The 14,207-nt window shown below is 38.5% G+C and overlaps 1 protein-coding gene across 5 annotated transcripts in view; it reads right to left on the bottom strand.

The window, feature by feature from the left end:
• Positions 1-14,207, bottom strand: part of LOC127570492 (dnaJ homolog subfamily C member 13) — a 118,693-nt gene that overhangs the window by 94,530 nt on the left and 9,956 nt on the right. For all 5 annotated transcript variants that reach the window (XM_052016122.1, XM_052016123.1, XM_052016124.1 and 2 more), the window contains exons 3-6: positions 10,796-10,871; positions 9,565-9,714; positions 6,004-6,045; positions 3,177-3,377 (exon numbers count right to left, since the gene is read on the bottom strand). In XM_052016122.1, coding sequence (XP_051872082.1) covers positions 3,177-3,377; positions 6,004-6,045; positions 9,565-9,714; positions 10,796-10,871 — 469 coding nt within the window. The remainder of the gene's footprint in view (positions 1-3,176; positions 3,378-6,003; positions 6,046-9,564; positions 9,715-10,795; positions 10,872-14,207) is intronic.

Raw genomic sequence — 14,207 nt, 5'->3', positions numbered from 1 at the left:
ATCCACATGACCAAACATTTGGCCAAAGCACAATTTTAAGAGTGACTGAAAAGGAAAAGCTGGAGAAGCAGTTTAGAAAAGGAATTTTAGATTTTAGGGCCTTGCCAACAATGGAGTGATTAAATACAGGGATGCTCAACAGGTCAGAGTTTATGAGGGGAACAAGTACTTTGGAATCTCCTCCAGCCATTCAATTCTCCAGAGGGAGGAAACAATGCCTTGGCATGAAGTTAAAAGAAATGCAAATTACAAATCAAACCATTGCTCAACCTTGAATTTATATAGGTCACCAAACACGAGGATGATGGTTAAATGGAAGTTGGTGCAAAGTAGACTCAGGCAGAGAGTTGGATCATCTTTAGAGGGAAGAACTAGAGAGGCCAGTCAGAAAGTAAAAGCCAAGTCAAATAACAGAATTGTGGAGGAGAAGTCAGGTACTGCTAGACCAAGTGGTCTTCGTGACCCCTTGTAAATGGGTCCAAGTTCATCTCAGGGTCAAATCTAACACCATTGCAAAAGGGTCAGAAAAAAAGCAGATTTTGGTAAAGACTGAAGATTGTTGAAAGGTTGAGAAATTTAAATTTGAGGCATTTTTAGGCCAGGAGTTGACGGGGCTTTGCTCAAAATAGGAAGTAAGCAGTTTGATTAGCTGATGAGGGAGACATGCTGAAAACAAGGACTCAACACACTGGATATGGGAAAGAGCAGCAAATTTGGAAAGGAATGTTCAATAATTGAGATGAAAGCATAGTTGAGGGTGGAATATTGCAAGAACACATTTGAAAGGGTGGAGGAAAATATGAGAAGAAATCATTCACAGAAATCAGTTAAAAATGTCAGAGGGGAGATGCTATAGTTAATTTAGTGGGCAATAAATTATAGCACAGGAACAGGCCCTTCAGCCCATAATGTCTATGCCAGCCATGATGCCAAATTAAACTAATCTCTCCTGCCAGAACACATCTATATCCCTCTATTCCCTGTATATTCATGTGCCTATCCAAAAGCCTCTTGGATAGGCTCTATCACGTCTGCTTCCACTACCACTCCACAGTGCTTTCCAGGCACCTACCACACTTAAAAAAAACTTGCCCTGCTCATCCTCTTTAAAATTTCTCCCTCTCACCTTAAGGCCATGTCCTCTAGTATTCTACATTTCTACCCTGGGAAAAAGTTCTGGCTGTCTACCTTCTCTATGCCTCTCAATTTTATAAACTTTTATCACTTCTTTATATCCACTCAAGCATAAACCCATAGTCCTCTTAGGTGAGCTCAAAAGATTCCACATGCATTACAGCTCCTCCCCAAGTTACAGCAGGGTTCTGTTCCTGTGACATGTTTGTAACCTGGACAGTTCGCGAGTCAGAAAAGCAGCCCCGAGTTCCCACATGGCAGATGACGCCTGCAGCCCTATAGCAGCTGACAAATCCATCCTGCCAGTCTCCCAGATTCTTGCTGATGTACGAGCTGTGCATAAGTAACCTGGGGAGGACCTCTATTCTGAAGCAGAAAGGCAATCTGCCCAAGTTCTCTCCAGTATCCTGCCTGACGTATATACTTATCACGTTTCATAAATATCTCTGCAATGCTGACTTCTTAACAGAACATAGAATAGTACAGCACAGGAACAGGCCCTTTGGCCCATGATGTCTGTGCTGAATTAAACTAATAGTTAAACACCCAACCAAGCTAATTCCTTCTGCCTATATAGTGCCCATATACCTCCATTCTCTGCACATTCATGTGCCTAAGAGCCTCATAAACAGCGCTATCGTATTTACCTCCACCACCACCCCGGCAACACATTTCAGGTACCCACCACTAAAAAAAACTTGTCCCGTACATCTACTTTGAATTTATCCCCTCACCTTAAATGCATGCCCGAATATCAGACATTTCGACCCTGGGAAAAAGATACTGGCCGTCTACTCTATGCCTCTCAATCTTATAAACTTCTATCAGGTCTCCCCTCAGCCTCTGCCACTCCAGAGAAAACAACCCAAGTTTACCCAACTTATCCTTATAGCACATGCCCTTTAATCCAGGCAGCATCTTGGTAAACCTCTTCTGTACCCTCACTAAAGCCTCCATGTCCTTCCTATAATGGACTAAACAGAATTGAATGCAATACTCCAGATGCAGTCTAACCAGTTTTATAAAGCTGCAACACAACTTCCTGACTCTTGAACTCAATACCTTCTAGAATACAAAGATAACAATAGCATACCATGGACCCAGGCATGCCAGGAGGACATCGAACTCAAACAAGCTAAATGCCTTCTTTATCACCCTATTAACCTGTGCAGCCACTTTCAGGAAGGTGGGCCTCATTATGCAAATTTGCAGTGGGACAAAGGAAAATTATTGGAGAGGACTTCTAGAAAGCTGCAGTTCATGGATAGGCATAGGGAAACTTCAGGTAATTTTGCCTCGGTAAGTTAGGTGAAGGGAAGTAGCAAAGATAACAGCAATAGATGTTTTCAGTCTTCTTGATACAGACCATGAAGTACATGATTTGGAATGATGGAGGAAATAATCGAAGGGTTTAAGATCATGGTTAGTGTAAAGCCATGGTTATCTTTGTATTCCAGAACTCTTCACTCTTGGAGGTTTGTGGCCAAGCAAAACCTAATAGCACTTTGTGGGCTTCAGCTTGGTCTAATAATGCATGGAAAAGCCAGTTGGTCATGATATCTGTTTAAGCCTATGATGGGGAATGCACAGGTGGGGGCCAAGGATGCATTGCAGCAGATAGCAGTGATGTTCTGGACATCTGAGAATCTCAAAGTATTGTTTTAACTTACTTAAGTGGACACAGAAAAGGAGTTAGGAAGGGAGCATCGCAATAGATGGCAGGGATGTACAAGGAATAAAAGGGACTGATCTGTGAGAAGGGGGAAGATGACAAGGTTACTCAGGTAGATATGAACATGGACAATTCAATTCAACCTCAACTCCTCCATATGAAATCAGATGACAAGTGAAAAAGTAAAGCTGCAGTTCAAGTAAAGGTTAAATTGGTCATTAATTCAATGTTTATATTATATTGCACAGATTATATTTCCAACAACAAGTGGGCAGAAATTTTAGAAATTTTGTTTAAAAACTTCAAAACACAAGTAGACCAAGTTTTATTAAATGCTTGAATTTTGACATGATAAATGACAAAAGCTTACCAATCGACTAAATCCGCCATGAATTATGCAAAAGCCTCCCTGATAATCTGACAGTTCTGCAAACCCTTCAATGTTTTTGTAGTCATAGGAACAGAGAACCTTATTAGTTGAAGGATCAATCTGATCTATTCCTCCAGGAGTAACTTCAAGGACAACCGACTTTCTTGTATCTGTCCAGTGATGCTTGTAACAGTTATAGCGCTAGAAAGAAAACAAAGCAGTAATTCTCCATCACTGATACACTGGTTCTATGGGCACATACATGACGGTTTTCCTAACATACAAGTGCCCAATACCAATTCCCTGGATCCTGCAAAAATTGGATCCAAAGTGTTGAATAGATTCATGTTTGCATTACAGAATGTTATAAAAACTGGCTGTATAACATATGGAAAGTAGAATTGCAACTATTGAAATCAAGGAAAATATCAAAATTCATTTTTATTATAAATATTTGCACAAAGAATTGTTTGTGCTAAACCAATCCAAAATTCACATGCACTCCCCCCCCCAACCCCCAACATATTTCCAGGATATTTTGCATTTGCAGCAGGGAATGTGCTTCTACATTTACCATGCGATTGCTATTGTATTTACACGTGTATAAATGTGTACAAAAGCAGTACACATCCACGTTGCCATAAATTCAGGAGCCACACATTTCCATTGGTCTACCCCAAATATAAATGAATTCACATAGGCCAATGTTGCAGGAGCCACAGCTGGATAAAAACAGTGATATTCTTGCTAAAGAGGTCAAAGCACCCAAATGTATGCAGCATAAGTAACTGCATTAAATCATTTAATGCACCTCGTAGATATCTACAGGGCATACATTATCTGCAACCTCAACACCACTTGACACCATTTTACATCTTTACCCACAAAGCCTCAGATGTGCAAGCATTTTGCAATATGGAGTCAAACTGCATAAAATGAATTATTCTTAATCAAGGGCACATAACCCAGACTTCAAACGCCATCACCCTGCCCCAAGCTTTCCCAGATTAAAGATAAGTATTATCCGATCAATCATCAGTATGACAAAATGTATGAGTGGAATCAAGCCTATGTGTGAGACCAATGCTAGAGGTTAGGAAAGTGCACAGGTGGTGGTGAGATGCAGGATAACAGTTATGAATTCAGGAAGGAAGTAGCAAATTAGTAGCAATAAACAGCAAGACACAAGTCAAGCTGCTGTTTATCTATTACAGCTTGGCATTCGACACCTCAGTACTAATTAACAAGCTTCAAAACCTGGGCCTCTGTACCTCCTCTGAAACTGGACCCTTGACTTCCTTATCAGGAGACCACAGTCAGTGAGGATCGGTAATAACATCTCCTCCTCACTGACACAGGCACACCTCAAGGATGCGTGCTTAGCCCACTGTTCTACGCTCTCTCTACACATGACTGTGGGGCTAGGCACAGCTCAAACGCCATCTATAAATTCCCCAATGACGCTACTATGGTTGGCAGAATCTCAGATGGCGACGAGTACAGGAGTGAAATAGATCAACTGGTTGAGTGGTGTCACGACAACAACCTCGCACTCACTGTTAGCAAGACCAAGGAACTGAATGACCACACACCAGTCCTCATTGAGGGGTCAGCAGTGGAAAGGGTGAGCAGCTTCAAGTTCCTGGCCATCAACATCTCAAGAGGATCTATCTTGGGCCCAACACATTGATGCAAATCATAAAGGCGGCACACCAGCGGCTCTACTTCATTAGGAGTTTGAGGAGGTTTGACATGTCAAAAGATTCTTACAAATTTCTACAGATATGGTGAACAGCATTCTAACTGGCTGCATCACCATCTGGTATGGAGGCTCCAATGTGCAGGATCAAGAAGCACTGAGCGTGGTGACTCATTGAAAGCTGCTCTCTACAGATCTACTCATTAATTCTACTATAACCATTCTACCCTTTGAAATGTAAATTCTATGTCACTATGTACTACCAATGTTACCTGCACTGCACTTCCTCTGTAGCTGTGACACTTTACTGTATTCTGTTATTGTTTTTACCCCAATGCACTGTGTAATGAATTGATCTGTACGAACAGTATGCAAGACAAGTTTTTCACTGTACCTTGGTACAAGTGATAATAAACCAACACCAAGAGGGTTGTAGACATTAGCCAGTAGAGGACATCTTCAAGAGATGGTGCCTCAAGGCAGCAGCAGCTATCATTAGGGACCCTTACCATCCAGGACATGCCCTTTGATTACTACCATCAGGAAGGTGGTACAGGAGCCTGAAGACCCACACTCAACATTTTAGGAACAGCTTCTTCCCCTCTGCCATCAGATTTCTGAACGGTCCATGAACACTACCTTGTTATTCCACTTTTGCACTATTTATTTTTGGTAACTTACTTACAGTAATATCTTGCACAGTACTGCTGCTGCAAAACAATAAATTTCACAACATGTCAGTGATAAACCTAAACCTGGACTTGATAGTGAAGTCTCAGATGCTAATTGATGGCTTGACTAATATTTTCACTTTAGATTTCACTTGCCTAGGTGCAGGATTGGTCGAAAAGCAATTTGGTTATTGCCACACAATGCAAATCACAAAACTTGCAACATTCAACTCAAGAAACAATAATTTGCCAGAGAAAAAAATTATGACTTCAAATGCTGCTTCATAAAAGTGCTCTGGAAGACTGAAAAACACTTAACATTTTTATTGATACAGGAAGTTTAAAATAAAGGTTATGAGCTTCTTAATGGTATTTAAAATGTTCAACTATAATTTATTCAAAGGCATTAAAAATTCATCATAGCCAAGAGTTCTTAACAGCATAACTGGCAATTTACCTTTCCAGTGATTTTTCCCTCTGAAAATTCAGTCCTGAACCGCTGTACAAATGAAAATAAAGATCCATAAATCGTTTAATAAAAGAAATGTAGAAGACAATTTTCCATCATAGCTAAACAAAATATCTGATTAAGGCAATACAAATCAATAGTCAACTGGCTCACATAAAAACAAATTACCAGCTTGAGTAGAAATTGTCCATGTCGTCTTAGCTGTTCCTTTATCCTACATCACCAAACCTTGTAATGATTAAATGCAAGATGGGGCAAATACCTCTAGTATCAAACATTGTTTTCAAAAATGTAGCCGGCCGATCAGTGTCTTAAAATAAAGAAATCCACAACTTGGTGCATTGGCTGCCAATTAGTCAGGGGAAAAAAAAAAGAATTCTATTACCAATATAGAATTATCAATTTGCTAAAACTTGCTAAGGCAGTTATCAAATAAAATGCAACTGAGCTACAAAACATTGCTACAAATAAAAGTTCAGAGGAAAGCAGCAGGGAGATTTATGGCCTCAGCTGAAAGCATAGCTGCTAATGGTGAAGCAATTAAACTTTGGGATCAAGAGGCCAAAATTGAAAGAAGAGATTTGGGAGGCTTTCAGCCCTAGATGAGAGATAAAAACTTGAGGCTATGAAGTGATTTCAGAAAAATAAGTTTAAAAATAGAAATATTGTCTAACCAAAGCAAGTTCCAATCACCACACAGGGTTGTGAACAGGATACTTGCAGAATTATAGATGGTCTTGGGTTTACAGAGTGCAAAATGAGGGAAGACAGCCAAGACTGCTTTGGAATAGTCATCTAAAGATAAAGACAAGTAGGGGTTTCAGTAAATGAGTAAAGGTAGGGATGAAATTGGACAATACTCCAGGTGGGTTGGGCAGTAGGTAGATGTGTCAGAGTTCATCTCAGGATCAAAAGTGGCAAAATATAAAGCATCAGTTTTTCTAATGTTTAGTTGGAGAAAATATATGCCCCATCCAGTATTGCAAGTCAGATAAATGGCCTGACAATTTAAAAATAGTGAAAGGATCAATAGAGGAGGTCGTAAGGTAGAGCTGGGTATTATCATTGTCTGTGCAGAATCAGATGACAACAAGGGGCAGTATGTAAATGAGAAGGACAGGACCAAGGATGGATCTTTTGAAATCACTAGAATAATGGTGTAGGAGCAGAGAAAAATCCATCACTGGCAATTCCCTGGTTACAGCAGGATAGAAAATGGTCATGGATGAGGTTGGTATGGTGAATAAGGTTGCCAGAGAACACGAGAAGAAATGATTTACATTTATAATAGTCTTACCAACTATTATTGATTTTAATGAGAGCTATTTAGGCATATCTTAAACCTTGAAGGAATTCAAGGAACCATGGATATACATAAAACAGACAAACTAAAGGACTTCAGAAAAGGACATGTAGAAATATGGTGGTAGTTTGGGTATATAGAAAAAAAATGGAGGTTTTTCTTCAAGTAGACAGATGACAACAACAGATTCAGGGAGATCAGGACAGTACACAAGAACTGTTAATGTCATTTGGCAGAGGGTCTGGAAGAGGAAATACTATATAAAAGTAGAATTATCTATACATTTTATAATTCAATTATTTGCTAATTACTGCTCCATTATTATCTCTGCAGAGAGTTCTAGCTGCTGCTGATCATCCAATCAGATATTATCTAAATAGTCCTGTAAAATTTGGTGTGTTTGGCAATTGTATTCCTTCAAAGGGAAGTACACTTGACCACTAAACAGTTTTGGAGTCGACTGGGATTTAACATTGTAACAGACATTTTCCCATTAAACTTTGACAGTTGAGCATAAGCAACAAGGTAAAACTGCTTGGGCAGGCATGGTAGTGTAGCAGTTAGCATAATGCTTTACAGCGCCAGCAATCTGGGTTCAATTCCAGCCACTGCTTGTAAGGAGTTTGTACATTCTCCCCATGTCTGCGTGGGTTTCCTCCCACATTCCAAAGACATACAGGTTAGGAAGTTGTGGGCATACTATGTTGGCGCCGGAAGTGTGGCGACACTTGTGGGCTGCCGCCAGAACTCTCTACGCAATAGATCATTGTGTGTTTCAATGTACATGCAACTAATAAAGATCTTATCTTTCCCAAGATGTGGTTCAGGAAAAGACTAGAAGGTTCAAGTTAGAGTCAGAGAGAGATATAGTACAAAAACAGGCCCTTCAGTGCACCAAACCCACACCAACCATCAACCACCTACTTGCACTAATCCTACATTAATCTTTATTTTAAATATTCTCACCACATGCTCATCTCTCCCCCAAATTCTACAACTCACCTCCATACTAGGGGCAAATTAGTGGCCAATTGACCTATCAACCCACATCTTTGGGAATGTGGGAGGAAACTGAACATCTGGAGGAAACCCAGGCAGTCAGAGGGAGAATGAGCAAACTCCACACAGCGAGCATCTGTGGTCAGGACCAAAGGGCCCATTCCTACACTGTATTGCTCAAAGAAGCTACCAGCTGTGCCACTCAAATTCCAAGTACTGCATACTATTACAGAAATTCTGGCCAAGCCATGTAATGAAGTTTTCCCCTTGTCTGTAAATGCCACAGATTTCCACTCAAGAAATTCAGAAGATTTCCATTTTAACCAGCTATTCTCCCAGCCTGTATACCCATCAGCATCATTCCATATTGAAGACTCAAGAATTAGGTGGATAACATTAGAAGCCATTTAAACTAGGTATTTCATGGTGTCACAATAGAACTTTCATTCCATCAATTCAAATAGGTGCCAAGGACTAGACTTTCCAGCCAACTGCCCACAAAAAGATTTCTATTTCCACCCACCCAATGTTTGCTGTAAGATAACAGTTCAAAATGGGTCTCTAGTGTTCAACATCCATTGTTTGAATGACTAGACATACAATTACATCAGAGAATTCTTAAAGACAGCAAATAAGAAATTGTGTATTTTTAGCAAACTGAAAGTTTTATAAAGGAAAAGCCAAAATATCAAACAACAAAAATTATAATTCAAATTACTTACAATTACAAACCTCATGAAATGAACGTAGGGTCATAGTTTGTCATGTGCCTGTATTTGGCATTAGAAACTCACAACAAAAATATTTCCAGAATATTTACATTGAGAGCAGTTTGTAAATATCTGAGTAGTACAGATACTTCACTAATTTCCCCTGGGTATTATGGAGAAGGTTACAAAGCTGGGGGCTGTATCATTGACTGCAGTACTCCTAAAATTGCTGTTTTCTGACTTGGTCATTGTTACAGAAAATCTCACCCTTACTACAACCACAAATCCATGCTATTAGTCCTTAGATGTGTTGTGTCCTAACCTACAAGACTTTCCCATGACATGCCTCACAAAGCAGCTTCTGCAAAGAGAGCAATATCTGTGGATTTAAAGGTAGCTATCTGAGCAAATATGACAATGGCCATTCATAGACTACCACCTTCACTGTTAAATGCAAAGTGCAAAAAGCACCAATGATTGCATTACTTTGTCGTAGCAACATACACAGCCAGTGTTCCTGAAACTAGTCGTACTTACCAATGCCTCTGTCAGCAACTCTGTTCTATGTTCAGTGGAAAATTTGAGGGTTTCAGATTTTTTCCCACTTCCTTTACGAAAGGTTAGGTTGAATTCTGTACCTTGTCCTTTGCCTACAGGACCAATGCTGCAGATATCTCCATAAGCCCACTACAAGGCAAGTTTTCCATAGTTAATGCATTTTCTTTAGCAGAGTTGAAATTAAACATTGAACTTTAATCTTGTATACTGCAGATGCTCTCAAGCTCCTAAGCACAGCCATACTGAAGAAATTTAAAAACTCTACACCTCTTAAATGTTGGGGGATTCAGAAAAATAAAAACTCAGCCACCACATAGCTTCTTTAGAATTAAGCACTTCACAGGAAGTAATATTTGAAATCAGCTTTCATCTTTAAAGTATACAAACCGTTTGCTTTATTTTGGCCAGGTGTGATAAGGCAATATTCAATTTAAATGTCAATGGAAATTAAAAAGTATCAGACAACTTAAAAGCATTTGTTTGCCATAGCCTTAGAAAGGCACCTGTCTCAAGAAAGCCCAGACCCAAAACTTAGAGTGCAGGTCCATTTAAGGAACTGTAATCTGAATGCTACAAGTCCAAGACAGATCAATTTTCAGCAATACAAGCTGACTCATGCAAAACATGCAGATTCTCATTCCAGGATAGAGAAATGTTCATAAGGGAATTAGAACAGGAACTGGATTTCAGTTAGGCCTGCGCAAATAGTGAAGCATTCAAGCTCAAGTGCTTGAATGATTTTAAATGCTCTATTAAACTCTCAAAATTTATAGGTGAGATATAATCAAATGATCTTGAAACACAAGTAACTTATAATTTAGGATAACCATCCAGAAACAACTATGCTTTCTATAGCTGTTCGAACAAATGTCCGAGGGCACAGTTGTGTGGTTAGTGCACAAGTCACAAGCTAGGCTACTGGTTTTTGGCAGACCAACACACATGAAAAAGCCAGATTCCTAAGAAATAACAAAAGATTAGAGTTAGTTTAGGTAAATAAAGTTGGAAACTTTACAAATGCCATGGCAAAGCCTCAAAATAACCAAAAACTGATTGTTAATGGGATGGGGTAATCTAAAATGAGGCCAAGGGAAAGGGCAAGTCAACAACATACCCACTCCTAAAGAGATTTCAGTCATCTCCAATCGTAAATATAATTTACAGCACTAAAACAGGGAATCAAAGTGTCAGGAATACTATTATTCATTACCTGATTAGTAACTTCAAGGGTGCTGGGATTGTAAGTGGTTACAGCATGTGTACCAACAGAAAAGACTCGCTTATATCTAAAAAAAAGGAAAAAACAAACATGGGTAAACATCAATTTCTGTACAGTTTGTTTTTGAAAAAGGTTTTGGTTAATTTGAACATTTTAAATTAGTTACTTCAGTGGTTCATCTTAAATCTATTGAATGAGCATCTGAAAATCAAATTTCTTAACTCTTTCATATCAGTTTTTTTGGTGCTTAGTGTAATTTTCTGTCAGCTGCAGTTCTACCTTCATATTTATTCATGTCAGTACATTATTGGATAGTTCATTCCACTACTTAGAATATTTCTGAATTCTTATTGATTACCTTTTAATATTAAATATTAACCAATACCATTAATCAACATTCTCACCCCACCAAAACTCCCCCTTGCCCCACAGACTTGAGCCTTTTACTGGGCAACTCCAAAACCATTTTCTTCAAGTTGCTTCTAGTCTTGGTTCTCTGTCAAATAATTACTTTGAAAATTGTTTGTTTACTCATGTAAGTTTTCCCCTATTGTCATTGTTCCTCCCTGCTGGGAGTAATGTCTTAATACTAGTCTGAGCAGCACTCCATCAGGCTTCTTAGGTACCAGTTACAAATGGGATCCTAAAACAAAGTTCCATTTTTTCCCCTCTTCAAACCATTATATTTGTAGTCAGCTGAAGTTTCCCAAAATCTACTGATTTAATGGATTCAAATATCTTTTCCTCTACTAATGGTTGAAGATATCTTACGAGTACAATTTATCCATAGTCTCATCTCCTTCATTGTTTTCCAATTGGTGCTCATACTTTTCCTTCTGCCATATTACCATACCCCACACTTTAATTTCCTCACCTTCAAACACATATGATTCAATATTTAAGTATAGATCCTCTTCTTTATTTAGCAGATTGCATTATTTAGCTCTATCTGGCTCCTCCCCACAATTTAGATCCAACTTTGTTCCACATGCTGCAAAACATATACACACATATATGCAAACTATTCTCAGAAGCCATTTATACTCATGGTTCACAACTCATTTGTTTAATGCTAATCCACTAAAGTCAGACTTACATATATAGAGTGCCTTTTGCAACTTTGAGTCAAAATGGTTTTTACACTAATCAATGAAGGACTCAAATGTTGTAGCCAATTCGTAAACAAAAAAATAGCAACATCATCATGGCCTGATAATCAACATTTCCAATACAATGAGGTATAAATATTGACCAAGACATTCAGGGCAACTCCCCTATTCTTCACGATAGTACCATGGATCTTTAAAGTACATATCCAAAAGACAGCACCTCTGACAATGCAGTGTTTCTTCAGGAGTTTCACCTAGAGGCTTATGGGATTTGACCTTTAGCATTGCACAAGAATGCTGGCAACTGGATTAAAGGTAGTGATACGTGACTAATGACAGCCAATGAAACTATTTTGTTAAATGCCTGCTGCACACACATTCACATTACAGAAATCCCCTCTGCTTGTCCTTTTCCAAATATTTTCCTACCTACCAGTGCTTTAGCTGACTTAGATTTACAGATACAACTTGGGATGTCATTCAAAGAGCAAGATGGTAGTGTTAACTTTAAACTGCAAGTAAAATTTGGAAGATCTATTCTACACTATGAACAGTTATAGATATCTGTGTTCCTTCTCCACCTCTAGCAAAATCCACATTCTGCCTACATTCTTAACTGTTTGAAAGAAACAAATCAAAAGATTATCAAAATATTTAATAATATGGACCTTGGCATTGATGTTTGGCATCCAATAAAGTACTCCAAGTTTGAAGTAACAATCCATCACGAGTTGTTATCCACAGTTCTTGCAAATAATGATTGGCTTCTATTGCATAGAGAATGCACTTTTACGAGAGCATTTTCTACTCTATTCAAGTCCACCCACAAGTAATTCTAGTAATCAAATCATTTTTGAGGAAATTAAAAGCTGATGTTTGACATTTTACACTTGGGTTTAAGAAACATCTTGAACACTTTGGCTGAGTGAATGGATTGGTAGGTACTAATTTCATTATTGGATTAAAGCACAATGTTTCTCTGTATTCTGCTCAATGCAAATTTGGTTCACAATTTTTGTGGAATGTTGCTTGGGCACAATCAATCATTGGTGGAAAAGAAATTGTCCTTCCAGTCAAAATACAATTGCATCAATTGAGTTCACTTGCACTCAAGAGCAGCAAAACTGTGGCATAAAACATTCATAAACAAATTAAACAAATAAGTACCAAAACCATTAGGTGCTATACAAGAGTTAAACAAGTCCATCTTTAAATAAAGCAAATTTAAATAGTTCAGTAAGTTTACTGGTTTTAGCACAAGTTTAACCACTTTTACTAATACTTAATTGAACTTCCCTCTAGCAACAATGAGATCTTATATCAAGGTACCCAAAATACTGAAAATATCTATATATTCTAAACTGCAATGGTGGAAAGTATTACATTTTTCTGTCCTTATATACTGTATGTTGACACCCATGCTAGTACTCCTAGTACTCACAGCAAAATCAACGCAGAGATACAAAGATCAAGCATTCACACCTAGCACTTTTGCTACAAGTTCGTGTGCAGGTACAAACAAAAAGGATTGATTTGCAGAGTTCTGAGGAAAAGCAGGAATATGAACCTAAACATTTTGAAAAGAGATAACACAAGCATAATGGGCAGAATGGCCAATGATCTCTTGGGCAGCAAGACTTTGTAACATTATATTTGCAGCTTTAGCTTCCTTTTTCTGTAGCTGAAACAGTTGCGTAATTACAGAAAGGATTTGAGTCTTGCTTAAAATGCACTTGAAATCAATGTTGATTGAAGAGTCCACAATTGAAATGTAATGAGTCAGACAAATGCTGACTCATGAATTAGTGCTGGAACTTTTAGAAGCTTATTGAAGTGCTCAGAATTGTTATATTGGTCAGGATTCAAGATATGCTTTCTTTTTCATGCAACCATGACCAGCTCACTGCATTTCCTCAAAACTGGTCTCAAAACAGCTGCCTAGACCAAAGGATGAATTAAATTAAACAGAAATGTTAGATACTTGGAGTCTGTCCTGGAACACAAACTAAAAAAAATGGCTTAATTATAGCTGATTTCCCAAACACTGACAAAGAAGTCTTGATGGTATTAGACAGGAATTTGCAAAGGTTGATTGGGGAATGCTATTAGCCAGTAAAGGGTCATCTGGCAAGTGGGAGGCACTTTAAATGTAGGAAGAGTTCAGGGACAAGAATAGCAATGTATTGAAACATATCCACATTACAAAAGAGGTGGTGCTGGCAGTCTTAAAGCACATAAAGACACCCCAGGACCTGACCAAGTGTATTAAAGGGCATTATGGTAAGGCAGGGAAG

Source organism: Pristis pectinata, chromosome 5 (assembly GCF_009764475.1).
Source record: "Pristis pectinata isolate sPriPec2 chromosome 5, sPriPec2.1.pri, whole genome shotgun sequence".
In the NCBI taxonomy this organism is placed as follows: Eukaryota; Metazoa; Chordata; class Chondrichthyes; order Rhinopristiformes; family Pristidae; genus Pristis; species Pristis pectinata.
The sequence above is the reverse complement of the archived record's forward strand: the minus strand, read 5'-3'. Positions and strand labels throughout refer to the sequence as shown.